This window comes from Citrus clementina, unplaced genomic scaffold (genome assembly GCF_000493195.1).
Source record: "Citrus clementina cultivar Clemenules unplaced genomic scaffold, Citrus_clementina_v1.0 scaffold_8, whole genome shotgun sequence".
In the NCBI taxonomy this organism is placed as follows: Eukaryota; Viridiplantae; Streptophyta; class Magnoliopsida; order Sapindales; family Rutaceae; genus Citrus; species Citrus x clementina.
Window position 1 is genome coordinate 23,177,395 of NW_006262022.1, and position 26,116 is coordinate 23,203,510.

Sequence of the window (26,116 nt, forward strand, 5' to 3'; positions counted from 1 at the left end):
ATATTATACCATACAAAATTCCAATTGGAGCTTGGAAGAGTAGATCTTCAAAAATTTAGGTAAAATTTTGGAGGAGTAGATTCAGTTGTAAAGTAACTTTTTTAAAGTAATTATTAACGATTATCTAATAAATGAGATGACATGTCATGTTTATTAATATATATCATATGACATGTCAGTTTTTACTAGGTAAATGAGATGACGTTTTTTTAAAAAAAAGACTAGATTACCCTTATGATGTCAGCACTTGCAAACAAAAGTTAACGGATTGATGGACAGCAGAAGTGTTTTGTCAATTTAAGGTATACGAGTGATACACTTGAACAGTATTGTAGCACGTTTGATACGGGTGTCATTTAAGGATATATGGCTAATAATTTCCCTTTATTTTATTTGCAGCTTTATAGCAAGGGAAAAGGCAATTGGTTGGATCCAAATTAAAACAAGCCTAACCTTCTAAAGCCCATCCAACTACTACTAGTCGGCTATCACCTGAATACGTGATCTCCACATAATCCAAGCTTTAAAATTTTGAGAAATTTACAAAAATAATCATAAAATTTTTTAATTTTTTTAATTTAGCCCCCAAACTCTTTCCTATCATAACTAATCAAATTACTAATTTTTTGGAGCAAATAGTCCTCATCACTTTAAACAAATGTCATTCTTGCAATCTACTCACACTTTCAACACTCTCAACAAATCACCAAGCCTTATTACTCTCGACAAATTACCAGATCATATCAAACAAGCATGATATAACTGAAGACATAATTATCAATTGAGAATTGAGAAGTTTCTTGAAGTTAGTGTATGTTCTTGCACAATATGAACATTTTATGTAAAGATTAGTGTTTAGATTCAAAATTGATATGATTTTGTTGTAAATATTGTTATTTTTCATTCATAAAACAATGTAATTTGTTAAAGTGCCTTGTTTGAGTAGAAAATAAAAAAAAATGAAAATGCTAGAAATTCAAAGTAAAAATGAAACACATATTTAACGAGATAAGTTAATTTTGTGAGACAGGAAGTCGGACAAGTGTCTATCTCACATAAACACAAAGCTGATTATGTGCGACAGGGCTCCTATCGAGCGCCTGCGTGTGATACATGCAATGGTCGAGCCTTTCATTCTTTCATCGATCACCAAATTTACTCTCCATTGCACTTGGTATACGTAAAACAATGCACACAACTCAACAAACCCCCCATCACACCTTCATTATACAAAAACTAAACATCAATTATGTAAGAGGAATTTCGTCAAACACCTAATATGAAATAGTTATAACTCATTATTTTAGCTAAATTTTGTTTTATTATATCAGTCCAATAACCTATAATCATTTAGAATCCCAATCAAATTCACGCAAATCATTAAAAAATGTTGAAGTTTGGTTACCTAGGGTTTGAACTCTTTTCAATTTTTTGGATTTGTTTCCGATCCATATAGATTATAGTGGATTTAGTTAGATTTTAGTTCACCGTTGCCATTCCCTGTTCAAGAGCAAAGTTTTGAGTGTGGATGGAGATAGTTTAGGGTGTGGAAATGTGGAGGGTAATTTGGGGCAAGTTTTTTTTTTTTGTTGGCTACTTATGATATGGAAAATTTTGAGGGGTTAAATTCAAAAAAAGAAAAAATTTTAAGATTAATTTTGTAAATTTTCCCAAAATTTTCACTTTTCAGTGCTCATCATAGCCTGCAAGAATAATCTTAAAATGAAATATGATTAATTAAAAAGTGGGGGTGATGAGATAAAGTGAGAGATGAAATACCATTATTTTGCACAATCTTTGATTGGCCAAGAGCCCAAAAAGTGCCCTCATAAAGCAGAGTTCTGTTAACAAAACCTCAAAATGGGCTACGCATGTTCGATGGACCTTTGTTATTAATGGGGTGGACCATTCTCAAGTTCATGGGCATTGACTTCTTTTGTTCCAACTTCCAATTTTCAAGATATTTTGTTAAATGAAGGGTAGTGAGAGTTGACAACTTGACATGAGACTTTGATTATTCTCCCCCAAATTTATCGATGCTTTCACTTTGACATCACTCTGGGCAAAAATTTCTCCAAATACGTAATTTATGGCAGAAATGGGTCGCACTCCCGTAGAAGCAGAAGCCACCAGTCATGTCATAAGAATTTGGGAAGTAAACAAGGAACGTTTGGAATCGATGCACAAGAAAATCCAGGAGCCACCAAGATTGTTAAGCAAGTCGGCGGGTAAGAAATCTTGCTGCATTTTCAGAGTCCCGCAGAGCTTTGTTGAAGTCCATGGTAAGTCCTATGAACCTCATATCGTCTCTATTGGCCCATATCATCATGGTGAAGATCATGTTAAAATGATTCAAGAGCACAAATGGAGATATCTCGGCAACCTACTCAATAGATTAAAAAATGCTAAAGGTTTGGGATTGGAAGACTTTTTGAAAGCTGTAGAACCACTGGAAATGAAGGCAAGAGAATGTTATTCAGAAACTATTCATCTTGACACCGATGAATTTGTCGAGTTGTTGGTTCTTGATGGCATTTTTCTCATTGAATTGTTTCGATTAGTAGCGGGATTGGTAGCAGTTGAGGCCAATGATCCTTTGATCTCCGTGACATGGATCTTATCATCCTTTTACAAAGACTTCCTTCGACTTGAGAATCAAATACCATACTCCGTTCTTGAATGCTTGTTTGATTTATCAAAACTTCCTGGAGAGGAATCTGGGCACACTTTGGCTACTCTTGCTTTGGGATTCTTCAACAACACTATGCTGAGGCCTTATGATGATATTGCAAACTACAAATATCACGAAGGCGTACATTTACTTGACCTGGTCCGCTCAAGCTTTATTCCATCCGATCTGGCAGAGCCAAGGAGGGATGTCATTCCGGTAACTCATACAATCCTTCCCATATCCAAGCTTCTCTACGCGGGAATCAATTTCAATGCAGCGCCCGCAGATAGCTTCTTGGCCGTAAAATTCAGGAACGGTGCGTTTGAAATGCCCAGCATCACGATTGATGATTTCATGACCTGTTTTCTGGTTAATAGCGTGGCATATGAACAGTGCCACTCGAGCTGCTCCAAGCACTTCAGTGTCTATGCTAGTTTGTTAGGTTCTCTGGTGAACACATCTACAGATGTTGAACATCTCTGCGATCGAAACATTATAACGAATTATCTGGGCAAACCTGCAGAAGTTGAGCGTTTCATCTATAATCTGGAGAAGGACGTGGCGTTTGATGTGGATAGGTGCTATTTGTCATCTTTGTTCAAAGATGTGCACGATTATTATTGCTATAGTTGGCGCGTCCAGTGGGCAGCCTTCAAGTATAGTTACCGCGCTCGCCTGCAATGCGGTGCAGTGATTTTATTGTTTCTCACTGTGGCACAAACCTTCTTCACCATTTACTCTGCTGTTCGTCCTCAAAATTAACAACTTTGACGACCTTGGTTCTGCCTGCCTGCAATTTCTTTCTTGTACTAATAATTAAGCTTAATAAAACTATTAAGAAAAGTCTATTATTTGTGAGATTTATTAAAAGGAAAATTACAAAAGCAAGGAGAGTGATCTCATGGAATGTGACTCTTTCTCATAAAACATAAATCCGCCACCAGAACCTCAAAATATAGGAAAAACTTACAGCATTGTCGCTCTTGTAATCTGAGTAGTATTAGAAATCAGAAAGCAATGGTAGAGCACAATGATAGCAACTCCTATAGCAAAACTGAATAATTCCAGATGGAAACATAAAGAATGTATATAGATTTTATTGATTTACTAAGAACAAAATTTGGGACAAATAGGGGCATTGCAGTACTGAAAAAACATATGTTAACTATATAATGGTTGTGAAAGCCAAAAATTGAAGTAAATCCATAACATTAAAAGCAACATTCTTCTCAGTGTTTATTTGCATGGCATGCTCGGTGAAAATGAAAAGAGGCAAGGGCAAGCACCAACCCAAACACAGGACTTGTGTTTCTAATTCTAAAGCACTCCCACATTAGGTGGAAAGAATCCAAGACTCAAGTGTTCACCCTGTATCGATATAATTCTTGCTGTTTTTATTAATTCCTTTTGGGAACTCCAAGCCTTGATCGGAAATCCTCTTCCATAAGAGGAAGTCCATCCCGCAACTTGACTTTCGGCTCCCATCCAAGCAATTCCTTTGCTTTTGAGATGTCAGGTTTTCTTTGTCGTGGATCATCAGGAGTGTTCTCAACCATCTTTATCTCAATCCCAGGATTGATAAGCTACAAAGTAAACAAGTAAATAAAAGAAAATAGGTAAACTGATAGGAATTCCAGAGAAACAAGATATAATCAAAGCAAAGCAATGACAACAATGGAACTAACCTCCTTCACTGTCTCAGCAAGCTCAAGCATTGTAAATTCACCTGCAACCATAGAAGAACAGACCTAAGTCAGTGTTTGACCAATAATGTTTATATTGTGAAGGCATAACTTAATCCAAGCACCAAAATGTTTTCAATGCTTATCATAGTATGCAAGATAACCTGGGTTTCCAATGTTGACTGGGCCAGTGTTCTCTCCTTCCATGAGGCGAATAAGGCCATCCACCTAAAATATTGGAAGCAGCTTATTTGTGCTCAAACATTTCAATGCATGAAAATGAGATTTTTAAATATTCATACCATATCAGAGACATAACAGAAACTGCGAGTTTGTGTTCCAGGCTTTTGGACAGTCAAAGGTTCACCTCTGTAAAGTGCAAAAAGAAGTTTCAGCTAATCTAAGACAAGATTGGTGTGTCATCCACGGATTAGCACAATCACTTACCGTAGTGCCTGAGCAATGAAATTGCTGACCACACGCCCATCATCAATATTCATGCGTGGTCCATAAGTGTTAAAGATTCTAGCAATGCGGATTTCTACCACAAAGATAAAAGAAATTATCAATATAATAGAATTATTGACATAGAAAACTTTGTTCAGAGTAGAGAAAGAAAGCAATTACGTATCCCATGCTGTCTATGATAATCAAACATCAAAGTCTCAGCCACACGCTTTCCCTCATCATAGCAGCTACGAACCCCTATTTTACAAAAGAAGACGTGTTAGTACTGATCTTGTCAAGAGGTTGCTTAAATCTTTAATTATATAGACTACACTTTAATAAACCATTAACCAAGTACTAAAGCAGAGGAAAGGTGTTGATGTTTCAAAAACAATTTCTTTATGGATCTTACATATGAATACAAGTATTTATCATATTTGATCAACCAAAATGTAGAAGACACATTTTCAATTGGGAGAACTTACCAATTGGATTGACATTACCCCAATAGGTCTCAGGTTGAGGGTGAATAAGAGGATCACCATAAACCTCTGAAGTTGATGTGAGTAAAATCCTGTTGGACCATATGATAATCAATTAAACCAACTGAAGGCAGTAATATCTATGTATATATATACACAAATGGCGATTAGAACCTCGCTCCAACTCGCTTAGCAAGTCCTAGCATGTTTAGGGTGCCAATCACATTTGTCTTAATTGTCTGTGGAAACACCATAAGCATACCAGTGAGAAACTGTCTCGAGATTCACTATGTGAATTACAAATATCAAAAAAAAAAATGCATCGAAAATAGTCTGGCTGCAGCTATTTTTTATTCCTTAATTGATGAACTAAATGTTGCCAAATAATGGTCATACATCAGTTTAATGGTCATTTTGTATTTTCCAGAATAAATGTCATATCCACAAGGTAGATAATTTCACACTTTGATCATTAAACGGCTGATATTAGGATTTTTTGATGAAGAACTTAGTTACCATTTCTTGTTCAGACTATAATGAGATTTTGGGTGTTATGCTACGGCAATTGTGAAATGAACCAGTAAATGGCCAAGGCCTTTTGGAATGAAAAGATGGAGGTGAAGGCGTAGACCATTCCATTGATTATGTCAGTTTCCTTTGTAAAGAAGGTCTGGAATTGAATCCTCCTAAACCTAGATGGGCAATTGAAGGTGGGGGGAGGTGATTTCCTGGGCAGGCCTCATCCTGACAGTATTGAAAGGCAGAAAAGACGGAGTGGTGCAAGAAATGATTTAACGAGTTCACTGATCACCTTAGAGGCATACAAACAGATAAACATATGAAAGCAATTTGTTGACTGACAAGGACTACAACAAGTGGCAAGCATGTTAACAGATCGTTCACACAGTAAATAAGAAAATCAATGTACACACCTTTACAGGATTATACTTGTAGAAAATCGGAGAAGCAGGGCATGCAAGGTGGTAAATCTGATCAACCTCGATCAACAATGGCTCTGTCACATCTATGAAGTAACAAAAAACAAAAGATACATTCAAGCTATCTGAATAATTAACATAATAATAAAGGACATATAATCATCTGAAAATTGAAACAATCTATCTCACTTTTCCTAGAATGGGCAGGCATCTGCCTCAACATTCAAACAGATGACATTGCAATATATTTTATTTCTTTATCCATTAATCACGCAATCTGACATATCGACCTAGCTATATGTGAATGATTACGTCATGAAGTGTTTGATTAAATGCTATATGTACAGTAGCCAAATGGGTTTATTAAATTGCAACACTTTATGTTATTTATCCTTACTTGACCAAAGAGAGCAGAGGGTGCTAGCCAGATTGTATTTCAAGACTGACTTAAATTGTTACCTCCATGGAGTACCATAACAAGGGAAAAGATGACATCAGAGCTAGTTCATGCTACAACTAAAGACTGTATATAACTAAAAACCATAACAAGGAAAAAAATGACATCAGAGCTAGTTCATGCTACAACTAAAGACTGTATATAACTAAAAACCATGAATTAGCATAACAGACTAAAAATTAAGAACATACCATGACGAATGAGCTCAAATCTTGGGTGACCAATCCATTTCTTAAGATTGTCCTTCGAGCCAGTGAAGTAGTTATCAGCGACAATCACCTGAGTGAGAAACACAAATTGTCAACATACTAGTATTTTATTACCCTGTTAGTCGTGAAGGCAGCAGCCAAGTCTTTGTTGATGAGACAATGTATACAGTCCCTTGCCTATTTGTACAGTGCCAGTCATAAACAGAAGCATCCAATTGCTTTTAATTATTTAATTTATAAAAAGAAAAAAAGAGACGTAATAGAAAACATGCTAACCTCGTTTTTCTCATTTTCCATCAATTTGTCAACAAGGTGAGAACCAATGAATCCAGCTCCTCCAGTCACCAAAATTCTCATATTTGACTGCCATCGCCACAAAAAATATTATTCAAGAGAACATTGATAAAAACACAACTAAAATGACAACCAAGAAGACATGAAGATAATCATTCAACAGTTGATTCTAGAAAAAAAAATTTATTTTACAAGCAAGTTTTTATTCCAAACATGCAACAATACGTCTCTGAGTAAGCACACAAACTCATAGCAATCAAAACAATAAAACAAGGGAGCCAGAATCCAGCTAAAATTTCAAGGAGCTAGATCATAATAAGATGGACTGCATATCTTCCGATCACAGATCCATCCGACATTCCAACTCATTACTTCTGTAAGATGATATCTAGATGTTGCTGGAAATAATAACAGGATTTGTCTTCTCAACCCTTATTGGAAAGAAGTTCTACACTTCTATTAATTTATTTATATACCAACTACCAGCATTTAAACATAACATTGGTTAATTTAAGAACAACTTAAGAACAATTTTCCATAGAAGTGCCCCAAACAAGTTCTCAGCTTCCATCTCTTTCAAGTGCATGATAGAATAATTACAGAACCTTAACTGGGTTTATTGGCCTTATGTAATACTGTGCACCATAAATCAGAGTAATGCTGAATCCATCAAGCAATAACTGCTAATGCTTACTTCCACCTCAACAAATTAAATTTCCTCAACTTTGTGAAACACATTAGGTTCAACCATAGAACTGGACCACAACACCTGACCGCTGCTCCACTGTGGTTACTCCAAAATCATATATTCTTACACCATAAAAGCATCAATCACCAAACCGATCAGATGCCATTAACAATGAAGTTCTTTGTATTAATAATTTAATACTTTCAATGTCTTAATAGATATCCCAAAAATAATTTGTCAGTGATCAGCAAAATCATTCCAATAAAAGAGAAAATGTAATCAAGGGGAACCCACAAACAGTGGCTAATATCCAGTAGCATACACATCAATATCAAATATAAAAGAACAACAAAATTATATAATAATGATCATATTAATGTTGCTCCGAAATTATAAAAGAAGATGCAATCTTTACCTGAAAGAATTTGGAGAATCTCAATGGAGATGGCAATGGTGGCGGCTTAGTAGTTGTTTGATTCTCTCCATCATTAGCCATTGTTCAGATCTCAATTATCAAATTCAATACCTATCAATATTTTCAAACACACCCACATCAATTTTTCCTCACAGATTCATAAACAGGATCCAAATTTAACATAAGAAAGCACAAATGAGAGAACGTTCGTTTCTGAGGAAAAAAGACCTGAACTCAGTCGCTGTTTTGATCCACAAAAGCTCAAGATCAGAGACTCCTTATTTATAGAATCAAAAACTGTCCTTAAAAATCGAAACTTCTTTCACCAAATGGCAAATTTAAAAAGAAAAAAGAAAAACCAATAGATAAATTAACAAACTTGGAGCCTTCAATATTACGAAAAGTTATGGACTTTCATGATAGCTGCTCGATAACCATAATAAAAACAGATTATATATACCATACGAAACGTTAAATAAAAATTATTTCGAAAAAACAAAAACACATAAAAACTCTACTGTTAGTGTTACCTATTTTGCCGCGGTGTTGGGAGTGAGTGTTTTGGGGAGTCCGAGGAAGTAATGTGATTAGTGAACCGATAATTCAGGAACGTTAAGAGTTTAATCAGAAAATTATTAGTGCGTAAAATTGAAGAAGGCTAATTAAAAAAACAAATTGAACTTTGGTTCTTTTGTCTTTCCATAAAGACAGAATTGGATGCTTCGTGTTCCTGCTACGTAAGTTGTCTTCCCGAACTCTTTGTGGCATGTAGTCTGGTGCCACGTGTGCCAAAAGCCGGTGTGTGATGTCACCAATTTGCCACTCGAATTTGTATCAATGAATTAAATTAGTTAATTACTATTTTATAATCCGGACGTAAACACAAATGCAAATTATGCTTTTGCTAATTTGGTCTATTAAACGCTTTAAATATTTGAAGAAAATATTTCTCTATTAAACGCTTATAAAGACCTCCGCTTACCAAGACTCATTTTCCATACTTAGAAAATTTAGATTACTTACTTCTAAATATTTATATGACAATTTTCTTTTAAATTTTCTTACATCCGTTTCGACACTAGAATAAGTGAGTAGAAAAAAGAGTTAAATCTACTTTTTAATGTAAAAATGAAAATCTTCCCGGTTAAACTTATGGTTTTTTTGTTTCTGCAAATCAATTTAAAGATGGATGCAAGAGCTTTTAATTATTTTCATTATCATACGGGCTCACCAAAATGAATTTATTAGTACTAAGCATTAAAAAGTAGGAGTGGACAAAAAAATCATTGCCCACTAAAAGACTAAGCTTAACCGATGGTTCGGTTCAAATTAATTATAAAAATTAAAAAAAAAATTACATCAAATCGAACTAATCATTTTCTGCCGCCTTTACTTTATTAAGAAGTCTTTCCACAGTTTATGTGACATAATTTTCATGCATAACACGTGATATAGTCATAAGTCAAAACCGAAGATAATAATTTTCCATCTAAGAAACCAAAGTTGCGTATATATTGTAGTGCTGGTTAATAATCGGTTGCTTAAAATTGAGGCCACCGCCAACAGCTGCCACGCATTTTTGCAAGAGGTTGGTGACTGTTTGGTAGAAGCATCATAGGATCACCGATCACGATTCGGATACTTTTCGTAGTTCTTCAGAATATTTATTACAAATATATAGATAAAAATCTAAAACTATCTCAAAAAGTGGCTGTAGTTTAGTGGTAAGAATTCCACGTTGTGGCCGTGGAGACCTGGGCTCGAATCCCAGCAGCCACATATAAATTATTAATTTTTAGCATTTTATTAGTTTTTAGATGCTAAAAATTAGTTGTACAAAGCTTACATTTTAATTATGATTTCACTCAAATTTATATCGTTTGAAGGATTTTCTCACTTAAAAAGTTCCTTGATCCCCTCTTAAATTTGTATGGTTTCTATAATCAAACTTTGCATGCAACAACCCAATGCACTTAAACTTAAAACAATCTGATTCTTGAATTCCTCCTCATCAACTTTTTTGATTTTATCAACAAGTTCTTGTAAATGTTGAAGGTATGTGTTTATTATAATTTTCTCCCTATTTTCATCTGAATCAAGAATTTCATTTGGGACGCTTGTTGAATTTTCATATTTTTTTTTAATTATGTTATACACATATTGTTACTGATATTACATCAGATATTACAATTACAATATTTACAATCGTACTAAACAACTGGGACCACCGTCATACATTAACTCACTGAAGTACTTGCCCAAATACTTTAAACCCTTTCTAATATTCGAGTGGTGCCTACTCCAATCACATTTCGTAAGAGAGTGACTATCTCCACCCAATTAGTTGATAATTGAGGGAGAACTGAAACTAACATTCATAATGCTCTTATGGAGGTTAGAACCATTGCACTCAACATTGTAAGTATAAAACTTTTCCCATTTGACCAAAGTCCCATTGCTGAATTTCCACATTCAATATCACGAAATACGTTAATTTTTTTCCTTTCAAGCTCCTTTTCCAAAATTGCTAGCGACTTGATCGTAGTGATGTCATCATTAAAACATTTTATTGAGGAGCAAGCCATTTCCTTCACAAGCTTAACGTCGCCATCTAGCTTTTGTACATCCTCCTTCCAAGAAGCCTTATCAATTTTCTGTGACTCTTGTTCGAGGAAGCCAATCGAATAAGAACAAAAATGCAAGAGATGTACCATCTTTACTAAGGAGACCAAGAGCTTACTATAGCAGGCACTATGAAAAGGCAAAAAACCGAAGTTGGGTTCCACATCAGCTTCACCAATGAGTGTCCCTAGCTCATTGACATGCATTTTTAGTCTCTTTTGCTTATGTAGCAAGCTGGCTTGGCTCGCTCGAAGAGTCATCGAGCTAATGCAATCATGCAATGTCCCAAGACTCTTTGAGAGTTGAGATTTAGCTAGAGTTGAAGCCCTTGTGGATTGAAACAGAAGTTCTCCAATGATTGTACAAGTTAAACCAATGAAGGTTTCAACAATTCTTGCTATAGCAAATTCTTCAGGAGGGCCCAAGCATTTTCTTCCTAGTATCAACACAGCCCCAATGACAGCAGAAATTCCTCCACCTTGGCCATACATGAGGCCGTGCCGAAGGAAACTGGTAAAAATGAACCAAGGAAAAAGAAAAAGGAACCTTATGGGCAATAATTTTTCAAAGAGAAAGCAACCAAGCACTCCATAGACGGTTCCTAACACTGCCTTGTGCTTTAACATTAGCAACTTTTGAAAGTTGCCTCTCTTGCCGTGGCAAAACTGATGGCGACGGAGAGTCCTGACCAAATTCCGTTGGGCTTGCTAAAAAGCAACCCAAATAGCACAGCTAGGCCCAATGAGAATGAGCATTTGAATGCTGGCATTAACCTCTTGCTTTTAACTTTACAGACCCAGCTGGTCCAAGCTTCTTTGAAAGAGAGCACGTGTTCTTCGCATGACTTGTTCGATCCATCTGTTTTGGGCATGGGACAATTGAGGAGTTTCATGCAAAATAAGAAGAAAAAGAAAGGTAAATTTTGGCTGATTGTGGGGATGGTTCGAAAATTCTTCAAGGAACATTCTTCGTTGGACTCAGGAACACTCATTGAATTACAAAGAATTTGATAGGATTTAACTTTTTTAATGGTGAGGCAAGTGAGCTCTTCTAGTACTCTGGGCAAACCATCAAATGTTTGCATAGGAAATGAAGTCGCACTGGTTACTCTGCCATTTCCATCCCTCTTAATGGTATCTCTAGATATTGAAATTTCTTCACCGGCTTCACGTAATTTGATCTCAAGAATTTGAATGGAATTTCCCATTTCATGCTTTCCTGTCAAGATCAATTATTGAGTTAGCTCCCTGCCTCCCTCCTCTAAAAGCTCAGATAATGATATTTATTTCAAAATCACTCTCAAGTGCACATATCCAAAATTTTATGAAATACGTACGGATATTAAGACAAAACAAAAAAACCAAATCCAATAAATTATCGATTTTATAGCTGCCTATTAGTATACATTAGAAAATTTGCTTTTTTTTTTTTTATAAAATTCCAAAATCCACGCCCGATGAGAAGCACTATTAAATTTTAATCTTATGTAATTGAAAACTGCTTACTTGGTAGCGTTTGATGTTTTGGATATGTTTAGTCCCTGATTTAGTCAACGACTTAGCTAGAGAAATGGATGCAAGTGCTGTTGATTTGTCTTCAGCACATAATGCCTTCACATATAGCCTCAGTCTCTCCGAAGCATTATCAGCAAGTTGCTTGTAGTTCCATTTCACCTGCAATATAAAATTTTTTAATAATCCAATAAGAATTATACTTCTTAAATGCTTTGGACAGCTCTAATGAGGAGAGGATCATGCCACGTGATTAATTACCTCATAACAAGCAAGCCTCGGATAGGGCAGAAACAAGGCAAGAACACAAGCCAAGACTCCAATGGCCGTGCTAGCAGCAACACGCACAGGAAGCATAACAGCGCCGCTATGCTCGCCATTAACAAAACCCATAACGTACGTTAAAACAATCTGCCCCAACGCTATACGCTTTGCCACCAAGTGAGTTCCCTCGGGCAATGCCACAAAGAATGCAGCAATAGCCACAGCAAGAGCCGTGGTGCCAGTCGTGAGCCGGGCCGGTCCTATCAACCACATGGTCAAAAGAGCCGGTCCAATGCTCTGAACAGTCGCGTATAGCGCCAGCCAGCAGCCATGCAACGTGTCACCGAGCGTTGCATCTGTTACAATGAGAATTACAGTCACGTAGGAAAATGCTGGGAACGTTACTTGGCCCCGGAGAGAGGACGGTCCGTAAAAGGTGATCGAGCCAACTATGGTGCATGCCGTCTGTTTGAAAGTTAAATTTGCAACTGTAAAATGTGTTTGGGAACTTAGAAAATGAAAGAAAAATACTCTGAAGCTTTATCTTATTCTATTCTCGAAATTACAATCAAATGGAATTAACATCAGTTTATATACTCAGCTAAGCTAAAGATAACTAAAACTAATTAAGCAAGCTTAACTACAAAACAGAATGAAAAGCATGCTACAACAAACTTGCTGAGCTGGCAAAGCTACTTAACAGACTCTGCTGATTTTGGCTTTGACTCACACGTGCTGACTGAGCTGCTCCTTTGGCTGCAGCATGAGCTTCCTTAACATCCCCCCTCAAACTCAAGGGGCATGTTAGCACATTGAGTTTGGCTCGAAAATAATTGAAGTGGAGAAAAGTGAGAGGCTTAGTTAGGATGTCTGCAATCTGTTCTTCACTGGGAATATACCTGATTTCCAGTTCTTTAGCTAGGACTTTATCTCTAATGAAGTGCATGTCTAATTCAATATGTTTTGTTCTTGAATGGTAGACAGGATTCTTAGCTAGTTCTATGGCACTGACATTGTCACACCAAATCGTGGGAAGAGATATACATTCAATACCAAGTTCATCAAATAATGACTGAATCCATGAGAGTTCTGCACTTGCAGCTGCAAGGGCTCTGTATTCACTCTCTGCACTGGACCTAGCAACCACTGATTGTTTCTTGGATGACCAAGATATTAAGTTGTTTCCCAAATAAATGCAATAAGCACCTGTTGATTTCCTATCATCTATGTCACAGGCCCAATCTGCATCAGTGTACCCTGAGAGCTTCATTTCTCCTTCTGCTGAAAACTTTAAACCATAATCTGCAGTCTCCTTTAGATACCTAAGAACTCTTTTGCAGGCAACGACATGTTGAAGTGTAGGAGCTGACACATATTGACTTAGCTTGTGGACTGCATAAGCTATCTCTGGTCTTGTTAAAACTAAATACTGCAATCCTCCAACAAGGCTTCTGTAACCAGTGGGATCTTCAACATATTGGCCCAAATGACTCTTTGCTTCCTTCTGGAGCTTTACTCCTGTCACCATTGGAGTATCACATCCTTTGCATTCTAACATATCAGCTTTACTCAACAAATCCTTGATATATTTCCTTTGAGACAGATAAATATCCTCTGCAACATAAGAAACTTCAATGCCAAGGAAATATGATAGTTTCCCCAAGTCCTTCAGAGCAAACACTCTACTGAATTCCAAGATAAATTGCTCCAATTCTGAACTATTAGGACCTGTGATCAGTATATCATCAACATATATCAAAACAAATATTATGGAGCCCTGCTTTCCTTTACAGAACAATGATGTATCAGCTCTTGATTTTCTGAAACCCCATTTGGTAACCAGACTATCTCTCAGCTTATCATACCAAGCTCTTGGAGCTTGTTTTAAACCATATAAAGCCTTCTTTAATTTGCACACATGGTTAGGCTTCTGCAGATCAACAAACCCCTCAGGTTGATACATGTAAACATCCTCAGTCAACTCTCCATTTAAGAATGCATTGTTTACATCCACTTGTCTAATTGTCCATTTATGCATTGCAGCTAAGCTCAGAATAATTCTCACTGTGGAAGTCTTCACAACAGGACTAAATGTTTCAAAGTAGTCTACACCTGCTGTTTGTTGAAAACCTTTTGCAACTAACCGAGCTTTATACTTAGCTATACTTCCATCACTGTTTTGTTTGATTCTAAACACCCACTTATTACCTACAACTTTGTGTTCAGCTGAAGATGGAACTAATAACCAAGTCTTATTCCTGATCAATGCCTCATACTCATCTCTCATGGCTTGATGCCAGTTCTGATCACTAAGAGCTTCTTGAACTGTATCAGGTTCTTTATTAATTAAGGCTGCTGTATAAAGTTTTGGTCTGAAGATACCAGATTTGGATCTGGTGATCATTTGGTGAGAGGGTTTCTGATTCAGGCTTGTGTTTAAGGTATCAGGAATATGCTGAGATGATGATTGTTGAATGATAGTTTGTGGTTCAAATTGTGGCTGAATTGAATCTAAGTTTTGAGAAGATAAGTGGGGTGATGAAAATTCTGTCAAGGAATGATTAGGTATCTCATGATGCAGAATATTTGTATGTAAAGATGATGAAGATACCTGTTCATTTCTTGCTGAGCCTGCTGAGAAATTGTCTTCAAGACTGCTATCAGGGGTAGAAAGTGTTGTTAAATGAAAAATTTGCTGCTGAGTAAAGGATGACACTGGAATTTCAGATGAGGAAGTGTTCTCAGAAGGAGAAAAGATGTTGCTGGTTGAATAAGGAAAAATGTTTTCATCAAAATTTACATGTCTAAGTATATGAACCTTTCCTGAATTTGTCAAGCATTTGTAACCTTTATGAGATGGGCTGTATCCAATAAAGATGCATTTTCTGGTATGAAAATCAAACTTGTGCTTGTTGAAGTCTCTCAAATATGGATAACAAATGCAACCAAAACATCTTAAGAAGCTGTAATCTGGTTTATGGTTGAATAATTTTTCATAAGGTGACACAAGCTTTAGCACAGGGGTAGGTAATCTGTTTATGTGATAAACTGCAGTGTGTATAGCATCCCACCAAAATTTAAAGGGCAGATTAGCTTGAGCTAATAATGTCAATCCCAATTCCACTATATGTCTATGCTTCCTCTCAACCAAACCATTTTGATGATGAGTATATGGACATGAATGTCTAAATATAATCCCACTTTGATTTAAGAAATCAGTGAACACTCTATATTCTCCCCCCCAGTCAGATTGCAACATCTTGACTGTTGTGTTGAACTGGTTTTCGACTTGGATTTTAAAGAGTTTAAAGACTGCAAGAGCATCTGACTTAAGCTTGAGAGGATAAACCCAAGTGTATCTACTATAGTCATCCACAAAACAGATATAATACTTATATCCATTCCTAGAAACAGTAGGTGAAGGCCCCCAAATATCAGTGTATATCAGTTCCAGCACATGTGTACTCTTAGTTTCAGTGGTGGGAAAATGTTGTTTGTGAGTCTTTCCTAATTGACAAGCATCACAGATAGAGTAATGAGAAGATGAAAAGGCTTTTGAAAAGACTTTAAATTGCTTACAAGATTTAAGCAAATGCATCAATATTGTTGAGTTTGGATGACCAAACCTTCTATGCAATAAGGTCAGATCATCAGGTTTCTGGTTACAAGCATTTGAAAAAGAGTTATTACAAGTTGTAGTAAAAGCACTACAATTTTGATGAACAGAAGACACATTTGAGACTGACAGCATAGAAACTGGCTTATTTATCTGAGATTGAGATAGATGAGATGCAGGTGACAGAGGCTTAGGTTTTAATAGCAGCTTGTAGAGACCTTTCTCAGCAAGGCCCTGCAGAAGAACTTGTCCCTTCATGTCCTTTACAAAACAGAAATTTCCACAGAATTCAACAGTGAGAGAATTATCAGTGGTGAGTTTAGAAATGCTTAACAAATTCTTAGTGATTGAAGGAACAAACAACATATCTTTAAGTGCTATAACAGGATGAGCAGAATAAGAATTTGAAGCTCTAAATGACAGAAAAGCATGTCCAACATGAGAGATAGATAATCCTTTACCATCACCAATGATGAGCTGATCATTACCTTTATATTCCTCTCTGAGCTGCAGGTTCTCCATATTATTTGTTAAGTGGTGAGTAGCTCCACTATCCAAATACCAGCCATCATCAGCAACTCCTTCCAGATTTGCCATATAAGCTCCAGGATTGTAAGCATCAACTCCAGGACAAAGATAAGTTCCAGAAGTAGGATGGAAATTTTGTGGCATATAGTTGAAACCCTCATATTCTTCATAGCTAGGATATGAGTTGAAGCCATCAAAATTAGCAAAGTATGCAGATCTCGGTCCTTTTCCCTTACTGAAATTTCTAGGAGTAGGAGTATAGTCTTCTATAAATCTGTGCCAACAAATATCAGCTGTATGACCAACTTTAAAACAGATCTGGCAAGTAGTTTCTTCTATGGTTCCAGTAGATCCTGCTGATCCATTAATTCCAGCAAATCCATTTCTAGTGAATGGAGTCATGTTTCTTGGTGATTGAGAAGAAAAATTATGAACATTATTTTGACCAGAAAACTGTCCTCTACCATTTCCACTCCTAAAGCTTCCATTAAACATTCTTTGTGGACCAAAATTTCCTCTTCCAAATCCATGAGATCTACTACCAATATTACCAAAACCACCACCAACATATCCACCTCTTCTGAAATTACCTCTGGCTTGACCATAGAAAGCTCTAGGATAACATGTATTAGCATAGGCATAGTTTGCATTAAACATATTCTTATCATCCTGGTCTTGTTCAAGTCTGGTTTCATGTGTTAACAACAATGCATAAGCATCATCAAACTCCATCTTAGAACCAGTTATGAAAGTTGCTATATCACGATAGCCTGATCCTAATCCATTTAATATTGTTAACATCAGATCTTTCTCTGTTATAGGACTGCCAGCACTAGAAAGCTTATCAGCTATAGATTTCATCTTGATGCAGTAATCTTCAATGCTTAATGCCTCCTTCTTTATTGTATTTAATTCATATCTAAGTTGTAGTACTCTAGCCTCAGATTGAACTCCAAATTTCTTCTCTAAGGTTCTCCATGCATCAAACGAGCTTACACAATTAACAACAAGACTAAGATTACCTTCATTAATTGCAGATAACAGCCATCCAAGCAAGGTTTGGTCATGTGATCTCCAATTTTGATATTCTGGATTATCAATTTCTTGAGCAGATCCATCAGCTCTAGCGAGTAATAATTTTTCCTCTGGTGCTGGTTTGGTTCCATCTATGAAGCCTTCCAATCGATTTCCTCTGATCGATGCCAGAACTTGTGACCGCCAGAGCAGATAATTGGATCTATCTAACTTGATCGGAGTGTTAAATGAGAAATTAATCTGACTTATATTTGCTGATGTTACGTTTCTGGAATTCATTTGTTGATTACTAGAGCTTGCTCTGTTTGGCTCTGATACCATGTTTGAAAGTTAAATTTGCAACTGTAAAATGTGTTTGGGAACTTAGAAAATGAAAGAAAAATACTCTGAAGCTTTATCTTATTCTATTCTCGAAATTACAATCAAATGGAATTAACATCAGTTTATATACTCAGCTAAGCTAAAGATAACTAAAACTAATTAAGCAAGCTTAACTACAAAACAGAATGAAAAGCATGCTACAACAAACTTGCTGAGCTGGCAAAGCTACTTAACAGACTCTGCTGATTTTGGCTTTGACTCACACGTGCTGACTGAGCTGCTCCTTTGGCTGCAGCATGAGCTTCCTTAACATCCGGTATGCGGAGGCAAGGCACGTGAGCCACATGGCTCGGGCTTGATTGGTTTTGTCTTCGTTTATGGCTGCCATTAATTATAAAATGTTGAATAAAGGACTAGCTGTATATTGCCAGTGAGCTGGTAGAATTAGAGACTAAGAAATAAAGATCTAAATAATTGTGACATGTCATATGTACTGTGATTCTTTGCTGTGACTTGAGGGTTTTTATAAAGGGATGGATTGAGAAATTCGAAGAGGAATCTGTAAAACGCACATGGAACAAGCAGATTTTGGGGTCGCTTTCAAATTTCAAGTGTACTTTTCATGTGCTATTTTTATTTTTTAACAATTTTTAGCTTGATTTAGGTTATATATATTGTGGAGCTTACTACGTTATTATATTATATCTTAGTTCAAAAAGGAGCCAACTTATCAAAATTAAATTACTCCAATTTGTATTTTCAATTTTTTGATTTGGTCTAAGCTAGTTTTGAAAAACTTTTGTGTCCATGGATTTGCAGCTCTTCATTCACGATATCTTTGGGCTCAAAATAGTAAATACCCTAGTTTTTCAATGAGCTAAGAATCCAATATATATATGTATTCTCTTGAATTAAAATTCACGAGAATCCATATATTATTACATTTCTAATTAGTCATTAAATAATATTTACTTCTATGTTGATTAATATGTCTGCTAGATATGTTTTTAGGCACAAGAGGATCTATCTTATACCGTTTTACAGTCTTCAGAAAAGACGATCTTAATATTTACACGTGATCTTGAATCTAAAATTTGTGTTATAATAATTCTACTATTAAGGAAACAAAACATGTGTTTGTTGACCTTACTGAAACGGATTGTTTTCTTGTTTTCTACCATTATTAACAATTTTCCTCTTCCGTATTTGATCTAACTAAACGTGGGCTAATTAAAGTTGGTGCATGTCTAGCTTCAAATCTGCATGATATTTGGGGAAAATTTTGAAATTTTTTTGTTTGAAAAATTAAAATTAAGTGAAGAAGGCTTAATTATGATCATATACCGTCGGTTTACTTATCTCTAATGTGATATAGACAATTTGCCAATGCTAATGAAGAAAAATCAAAGAAAATATTCTCATAACCACTAGGTAAACTCGAAACCGCCACCTTCAAAGAAATTAAATAAATATTTTATTAATCGTTTTGACTTATTTGTTTGGTGGTTATTTTTATTTTTATTAATCTCATGTCATTCTTGATTAAAAAAAATTATTACTTCATTGATGTTAATTGTCTTTGTTCCTTCTCTCGTTTTCATATATATATATATATATATATATATTATTTTATATCGAATTTTAATTGTTAAAAATGAAAAATTGTTACAAGGCGATGATATAAAAATCCTCTTCATTAACTCTAGTACTTATCAAGATGATTTGCTTGCTAACAAGAAGATCCTTTTCAATTTTAATACAAGATATATTATTCAATTAACTTGACTAACACGTGATATAAATTGTTTGCTACCGTCAAACAAGTTTAACAAACTATGGAGCCATGGGCAGACACAATTAAGGAGACCCTCATAGGCTATTAATTTTTTTTTTAAATGTACTCCAAATTTCTAAAAGAATTAAATAAAAAAAGTTTGAACACATTTTTCATGTAACAAAAGACTTATGTTTTAATGGTAAGAGTGTTATTGGATGATTTTAAAGTCCTGATTCAAATCTCAATAGCCACGCTATGTTTTAAAAAATATTTTGTGAAAACTACTTAGAAAAATGATACTTTCATGTATTTAAAATAAATAGATTATTACTATTATTATTTAAAATTTAAAATAAAGTAGTGAAATTTGAGTTTATAAGAGTTAAAATGTATTCGTGTGAACATTTAAAAAAAAACTTAAATTAAATTAAATTTTTTTTAACTAAATCCCTTCTAATTTAAGTGCCCGGGTCCGCCAGCGCATGGAGCTGATCAAAATTTGTACACCAAATGCAATAATTGATGTTCGAGCCGATTCTGACTCAATTATAGGGGTAGGCAAAATATCTGATCCAATCCGAACCGATTCGAAAAATATCAGGTTCGGATCGGATCGAGTTGTTGATATAACTCGATCAGATGTATTCTTGCTAACTTGATCGGATCATGATCGGATCAGATGAAACCCGATCCGATCCAAAAAACTGATCGGGTTGCCAAAGAAAAAAAAAGAAATTAAAGGTAAAAAAACAAAACCTAAACCCAAAGACTAAAGAGTACATGCACACGAAGAACACTCAAAGCTAAAGACAAAATCACATTTTAGCCAAAGCCAAGAGCATTCATCATTTGCATCAAAACGGGAAAAAAAAAATCATCTTCGGTTCACTCTAACAGCCATAACCACATCTTTCCTCCCTTCCTCAACTTCTCAATCTCATCTTAAGAACACTCTTCACGATTTCATGCACACAACCACGCACACATATCGAAAAAGCAAGGGGTAGCTGGATCGATTTTACCCGCAGTCACTGCCGACGCTAATTGCTCCGCGAGGACCGCAAATGGATCTGCTGCTACCAGATCTGTTGCTATCAGATCTGCTGCTACCAAATCTGCTGCTCCACGCTGCCAATCCTCCACCATCACCTGATCCAATCCAAGATCTATTCAACCCGGTAATTGCAAGGCTGCAACCCGAGTTTCCCTTTCCTCTTTTGAAGCTCTGTTGGTATAATAGTACTATACCAGATTATTCGCCATTTAACAGTAATAAATTATATATTACATGTGAAATTGTTAATTTGTAACTATATATTGTTAAATGTTAATAATTTTTTTTTTTATAAATCCGAACCGAATTTAACTTGATTTATTGACACGATCCGATCCGATCCGATCTAAATATACATCGGATCAGATCGGGTTATAAGTTCGGGTTGTATTTGGATGAATTTGTGTTCAACCCGATCAATCTGAAATCCGATCTGGTTGATCTGAATCTGACCCAAACCTGTATTTGCCCACCCCTAATCGATTACTCAATTTTAATTTCTTTTCCAAGTGATCTGCCAAATCAATGTGTAATCCAACTTGATAAAATTTTGAATATAAGATTCATCAAGTGGGCGTGCCGGAGTGGTTATCGGGCATGACTAGAAATCATGTGGGCTTTGCCCGCGCAGGTTCGAATCCTGCCGCTCACGATTCTTCTATTTTTTTTTTTTTGAATTGTATGAATAATAATCTGTTTTCAAAAATAAATAAAGAAGACATTATTATCGAAACCCCATGTCTAGCTAGCTAGTAATAATGAATTGCTCAATGTGTGTGTATGCATATATACACTCACACGCTACAAGTAATATGCTAATAGCATTTTAGGATTAATAATGAGGAACTTTAACACTAGATATTTTAATTATGGTTGTGTTTGTTTTTTAGGTCTGCAATTTGAGTAGATTTAAGATATAGTTATAGTTTGGGTAGGTTTCGGAAAAAAAATGTCTAATAACAATGTTTTTTTTTTCAACATTTGAATAGAAAAAAAATTAAAAACTAATAGTTTGAGATAAATATCATTTTAAGTAGGCAAATATTTGTTGTCCTTGACAATTTAGAAATTTAACAAGTTAATAGTTTGATAGCATTAAAAAAATAATACTATTATTGTGTCTTAATTTAATTTTGTAATAAAATATGTCATAATTGTAATTATGACATCAACTTACATCGTAAAGTCAACACTATTGTTTTAATTTTGATGCGTCACAGTGAATATGATCTGATTTGTTTTAATTAATGTTACTATGTGAATAAAAATTTAAAGCAATTGAAAAAATTAACTTCAAGTTTAATGCAAAAATATTAAGTTTATATAATATAGGAAATATATGTATTGTTAAGCATATTTTTGAGATTTGAAATTAAAAATTTTCACTTAAATTTCAACCTTCAAACAAAAATAAATTTTGTTTACTTTTTATATTCAGGTAAAATTGTCTAATAAGTGATAAATTAAGAAAACAAACAATTCAAAATAAATAAATATCAGGAAAAAAAAAAGTTAAATTCAAATTTCGTACTAAAAAACAAACATCACTGAGTATCATTTCTCTAGTTACATCGATCGCCATGATATAATTAGAATTACGATACTTAATTCATTTATAAAATTTTATATCAACTTAATTACTGTATATCTTCATACAACTTTAATCTAGTTGTACAAAGCGTTTATTTTACATGAGATTTCGAGCAAATTTACGTTGCTTGAAGGATTCTCCCACTGAACCAGTTCCTTGATTCCCTCTTCAATCAGTTTAGTTTCTCTTATCAGGCCTTGTATGCAATACCCTAGGGCACTTAAACTTAAAACAACTTGGCTCCTGAGCTCCTTCTCACCTTCAGTAGCCTTGATTTTGTCAACAAGTTCTTTTGCATGTTGTAGATATGAACATATAAGTTTTCCCATCGCAGCTTCATCTAAATCAGAAATCCCATTAGGATTTTTTGATTTTCCCAATTCAAGATCATAAGATATGTTGTTCTTTTCAAGCTCCTTTTCAATTGTCGCTAGTGATTTTATCGTTGTCACATCTTCAAAGAATTTGATAGAGGGGCCTACTTTTTCCTTGAGAAGTTCAAGGTCACTGTCCAGCTCATGAACTTCATTTTTCCAAGAAGTAGCAATTCTTTGTGAATCTTGCTCAAGGAAGCCCACTGAGTGAGCAGCAAAAAGCAACAAATCCACCATCTTTGTCAAAGTCCCCAAGAGCTTACTATAGCAAGCAATATGAAAAGGAAAGAACCAAAAGTTGGGTTCCACCTCTGCTTCACCAATGAATTTCGCTAGCTCAGTGACTTGCATTTTCAGTCTCTTTTGGTTCTCAAGCAAGCTGGCTTGGCTTGATTGGAGACTCATTGAACCAATGCAATCGTGCAACGTGGCGAGGCTTTTCGAGAGTTGAACTTTAGCCAGAGTTGAGGCTCTGGTGGGTTGAAACAGAAGGTCTATCATGATCGAACAAGATAATCCAATGAAGGTTTCAACAATTCTTGCAATGGCAAATTCACTTGGGGGGCCAAAATTTTTTCTCCCCAGTATCAATACTGCTCCAATGACAGCAGAAATTCCTCCAGCTTGGCCATACATGCGGCTACGCCTTAAGAAAGCGGTGAAAATGAACCAAGGAATAAGAGACAGGAACCTTATGGGCAAGAATCTTTCAAAGAGAAAGCAACCAAGTACTCCATACACGGTACCTAAAACTGTCCCTTGTGCTTTAATATTAGCAACTTTGAATGTTGCCTCCCTTGCCGCTGCAAAACTTATGGCTACGGGGAGTCCTGACCAAATCCCATTGGGCTTACTATAAAGCAACCCAAATAGCACAGCTAGGCCCAGTGAAAGTGAGCATTTAAATGCCGGCACGAGCCTCTTGCTTTTAACCTTCATGGACCAATTGCTCCAAACCTCTTTGAAAGAGAATCCATTGCTTGATCCTTCATATTCCTTAACAGTATCATCTTTTAGACAATTTGTACTTTGGTTCGGTGATGATTTCCATTGAAGGAGCTTCATGCAAAACAAGAAGAAATAAGAGGATAGCTCTTGGGTGGTTGTTGGGATATTTTGAAGTGTTTGAAGGAACTTCATTATATCTTCAGCATTTGATTCCGGAACAGTCAATGAATCACAGCTTTGAGCTTGTTTTATGGTCAGAGAAATATGCTCATCTAGTTTCTTTACACATTCTTTTAGCTCTCCATCAAGAATCTGTACAGGAAATGAAGTGACACTTGTTACAGCCATTTGCATCCCTTTTAAAGGTATCTCTAGATCTTGCAATTTCTCTCCTGGGTTCATGTAATAGGATCTCAAGAATTTCAATGGAAGCCTCTCCCACTTCATGCTTTCCTGTTCACATGCAGCCAAAGACAATTAATAAATTTATTTTTAGCCTAATCAACATCATGGGAAAATCTTATACAGCGCAAAAATTGCATGCTTACTTGGTAGCGCTTGATGTTCTGGATAAATTTGGTTCCTCCAATGGTCAATAACTTGGCTTGAGAAATGGATGCAAGCGCTGATGTGTTGTCTTCTGCACAGAACGCCTTCACATAGAGCTTCAGCCTCTCGGAAGAATTTTCAGAAAGTAGCTTACAGTTCTTTTTCACCTGCAATATATGTAAAAATTATTATTTAATCGGTTACTAGCATTGCTATATTGGGTTTAATTACATCACTAACATAAAGAGTAATGGCCCCATATTTAATTGGATTGGCTGTACGGATTTCCAATTTCTTGGATTACTATTGTACCCATCACAAAAGATAATGGGCTCAGTACTAATCTCTATACTTTAAAGAATCACGATTTTGAGGTTTTTTCTCTTAAAAATAAGAAGAAAAATATAATTATATGATTGATGGTTAATTGATATAAATGAGAAAAAAATAAAATAAAATAGGCATATGCAACCAACTAAAGAAAAATGTATATTTTTGTTTTCATGAACTCTATTGGCCCTCTATTCAATTTTTAAATGCACATCCGAGATAATTAAAAGCTTAAGAGAGCACAAACTAAATCAAGATGATTCCAACTGTTATTGAAGAGATGGTGCAAAAACAATGTATATGTACATGTGTGTGTGTATCATATTTCTGCCACACATTTTAGGACACGTAATTGTTTCATTTATCATACCCATATAAATGCACCAAATGGAATTAGCCAGATAATTCTTCTTGATAATGACTAGATATCATAGCATGTTTGAATGTAATTAAGTACCTGGCGACAAGCAAGCCTTGGATAGGGCAACAACAAGGCAAGAACACAAGCAAAGACTCCAACCGCAGTGCTTGCAGCCACATGCAGAGGATGCATAACAGCTTCAGTGCGTTCGCCATTAACAAAACCTATAACATATGTTATGACAATCTGTCCCAATGCTATACGCTTTGCTTTCATGTGAGTTCCCTCAGGCAGCGCCACCACGTAAGCAGCAAGGGCCACTGCAAGAGCGGTGGTGGTACTAGTGAACCGGGCCGGACCGATCAGCTTCAGGCTCAAAATGGCCGGCCCCACGGTTTGGACAGTGGCGTAGAGCGCCATCCAGCAGCCATGCAACGTGTCTCCTAACGTTGCGTCTGTGACGATGAGGATTACTGTCACGTAGGAGAATGCTGGGAACGCTACTTGTTGCAGCAGAGAAGCAGGTCCGTAAAGGGTGATCAAGCCGACTATCGTGCATGCGAGGGCAGTCCGGTACCCGGAGGCGAGGCACGAGAGCCATATGGCTCTTGCTCGATTGGAATATTTATTATTGGATGGCATTGCAGGCAAATGAAGATATGAGATGATAAATGTAGTTGGGGTTGTGTTATGGCAAGAGTCTCAAAATATTTTGAGAATTTATGGGGTGATATGTGTGAGAGCACATATGGGGGGTTTTTCTAATATACAAAGGGAGGAAATTTCGGTAGAAGAATTTGGAGCCACATGGAAGCACGATTCGGGCCCATGTGTGGTTAATGAGCGTGACGTAGTTTCTAGTTAGAAGTGGGCGATGATGAAATTATTGTTTTGTGGGTGAAATTATACTTATAATTATAATTATGGGAGTGCAAGTACTTGTCGAGTTGGT

The 26,116-nt window shown here is 35.8% G+C and overlaps 3 protein-coding genes and 2 non-coding genes across 6 annotated transcripts; 3 read left to right on the forward strand and 2 right to left on the reverse strand.

Annotated features, from left to right (window-relative positions):
• The first annotated feature begins 1,871 nt into the window (after nucleotides 1-1,871).
• Nucleotides 1,872-3,459, forward strand: LOC18033695 (UPF0481 protein At3g47200). The gene has a single exon (XM_006424721.2). It carries the CDS (start codon nucleotides 2,090-2,092, stop codon nucleotides 3,431-3,433), a length of 1,344 nt encoding a protein of 447 aa, XP_006424784.1. The 5' UTR covers nucleotides 1,872-2,089; the 3' UTR covers nucleotides 3,434-3,459.
• A 289-nt stretch (nucleotides 3,460-3,748) lies between these two features.
• LOC18033696 (UDP-glucuronic acid decarboxylase 6) lies at nucleotides 3,749-9,018 on the reverse strand. Of its 2 annotated transcripts, XM_024179458.1 has the most exons (14): nucleotides 8,814-9,018; nucleotides 8,512-8,599; nucleotides 8,284-8,394; nucleotides 7,163-7,249; nucleotides 6,869-6,956; nucleotides 6,215-6,306; nucleotides 5,457-5,521; nucleotides 5,286-5,374; nucleotides 4,981-5,058; nucleotides 4,801-4,894; nucleotides 4,656-4,722; nucleotides 4,518-4,581; nucleotides 4,357-4,397; nucleotides 3,749-4,254 (listed from the first exon to the last, which is right to left on the reverse strand). In XM_024179458.1, exons 3-14 carry the CDS (start codon nucleotides 8,362-8,364, stop codon nucleotides 4,069-4,071), a joined length of 1,032 nt encoding a protein of 343 aa, XP_024035226.1. In that variant the 5' UTR covers nucleotides 8,365-8,394; nucleotides 8,512-8,599; nucleotides 8,814-9,018; the 3' UTR covers nucleotides 3,749-4,068. The 2 variants fall into 2 exon arrangements, with proteins under 2 accessions (XP_024035226.1, XP_006424786.1); XM_006424723.2 differs by lacking the exon at nucleotides 8,512-8,599.
• Nucleotides 9,019-9,990: 972 nt separating this feature from the next.
• Nucleotides 9,991-10,062, forward strand: TRNAH-GUG. Its single transcript has one exon. It is a non-coding gene; the product is annotated as a tRNA-His (tRNA).
• An 11,519-nt stretch (nucleotides 10,063-21,581) lies between these two features.
• TRNAS-AGA lies at nucleotides 21,582-21,663 on the forward strand. The gene has a single exon. It is a non-coding gene; the product is annotated as a tRNA-Ser (tRNA).
• A 1,013-nt stretch (nucleotides 21,664-22,676) lies between these two features.
• Nucleotides 22,677-25,806, reverse strand: LOC18034680. Its single transcript, XM_006424724.1, has 3 exons — nucleotides 25,261-25,806; nucleotides 24,473-24,640; nucleotides 22,677-24,377 (listed from the first exon to the last, which is right to left on the reverse strand). Exons 1-3 carry the CDS (start codon nucleotides 25,804-25,806, stop codon nucleotides 22,677-22,679), a joined length of 2,415 nt encoding a protein of 804 aa, XP_006424787.1.
• Between the last annotated feature and the right edge of the window lie 310 nt (nucleotides 25,807-26,116).

Bases quoted from the DNA above. Each gene is read 5' to 3' on its own strand.
- LOC18033695 (XM_006424721.2), top strand. From the start codon at position 2,090: ATGGCAGAAATGGGTCGCACTCCCGTAGAAGCAGAAGCCACCAGTCAT.
- LOC18033696 (XM_006424723.2), bottom strand. From the start codon at position 8,364: ATGGCTAATGATGGAGAGAATCAAACAACTACTAAGCCGCCACCATTG. The intron at 4,723-4,800 runs GTAAGTGATTGT...TGCACTTTACAG, and splicing joins TTCATTGCTCAGGCACTACG to AGGTGAACCTTTGACTGTCC. The intron at 4,398-4,517 runs GTTATCTTGCAT...CTATGGTTGCAG, and splicing joins AGTCAACATTGGAAACCCAG to GTGAATTTACAATGCTTGAG.
- LOC18034680 (XM_006424724.1), bottom strand. From the start codon at position 25,806: ATGCCATCCAATAATAAATATTCCAATCGAGCAAGAGCCATATGGCTC. The intron at 24,641-25,260 runs GTACTTAATTAC...CATATATTGCAG, and splicing joins CAAGGCTTGCTTGTCGCCAG to GTGAAAAAGAACTGTAAGCT. The intron at 24,378-24,472 runs GTAAGCATGCAA...GCATGTGAACAG, and splicing joins AGAACATCAAGCGCTACCAA to GAAAGCATGAAGTGGGAGAG.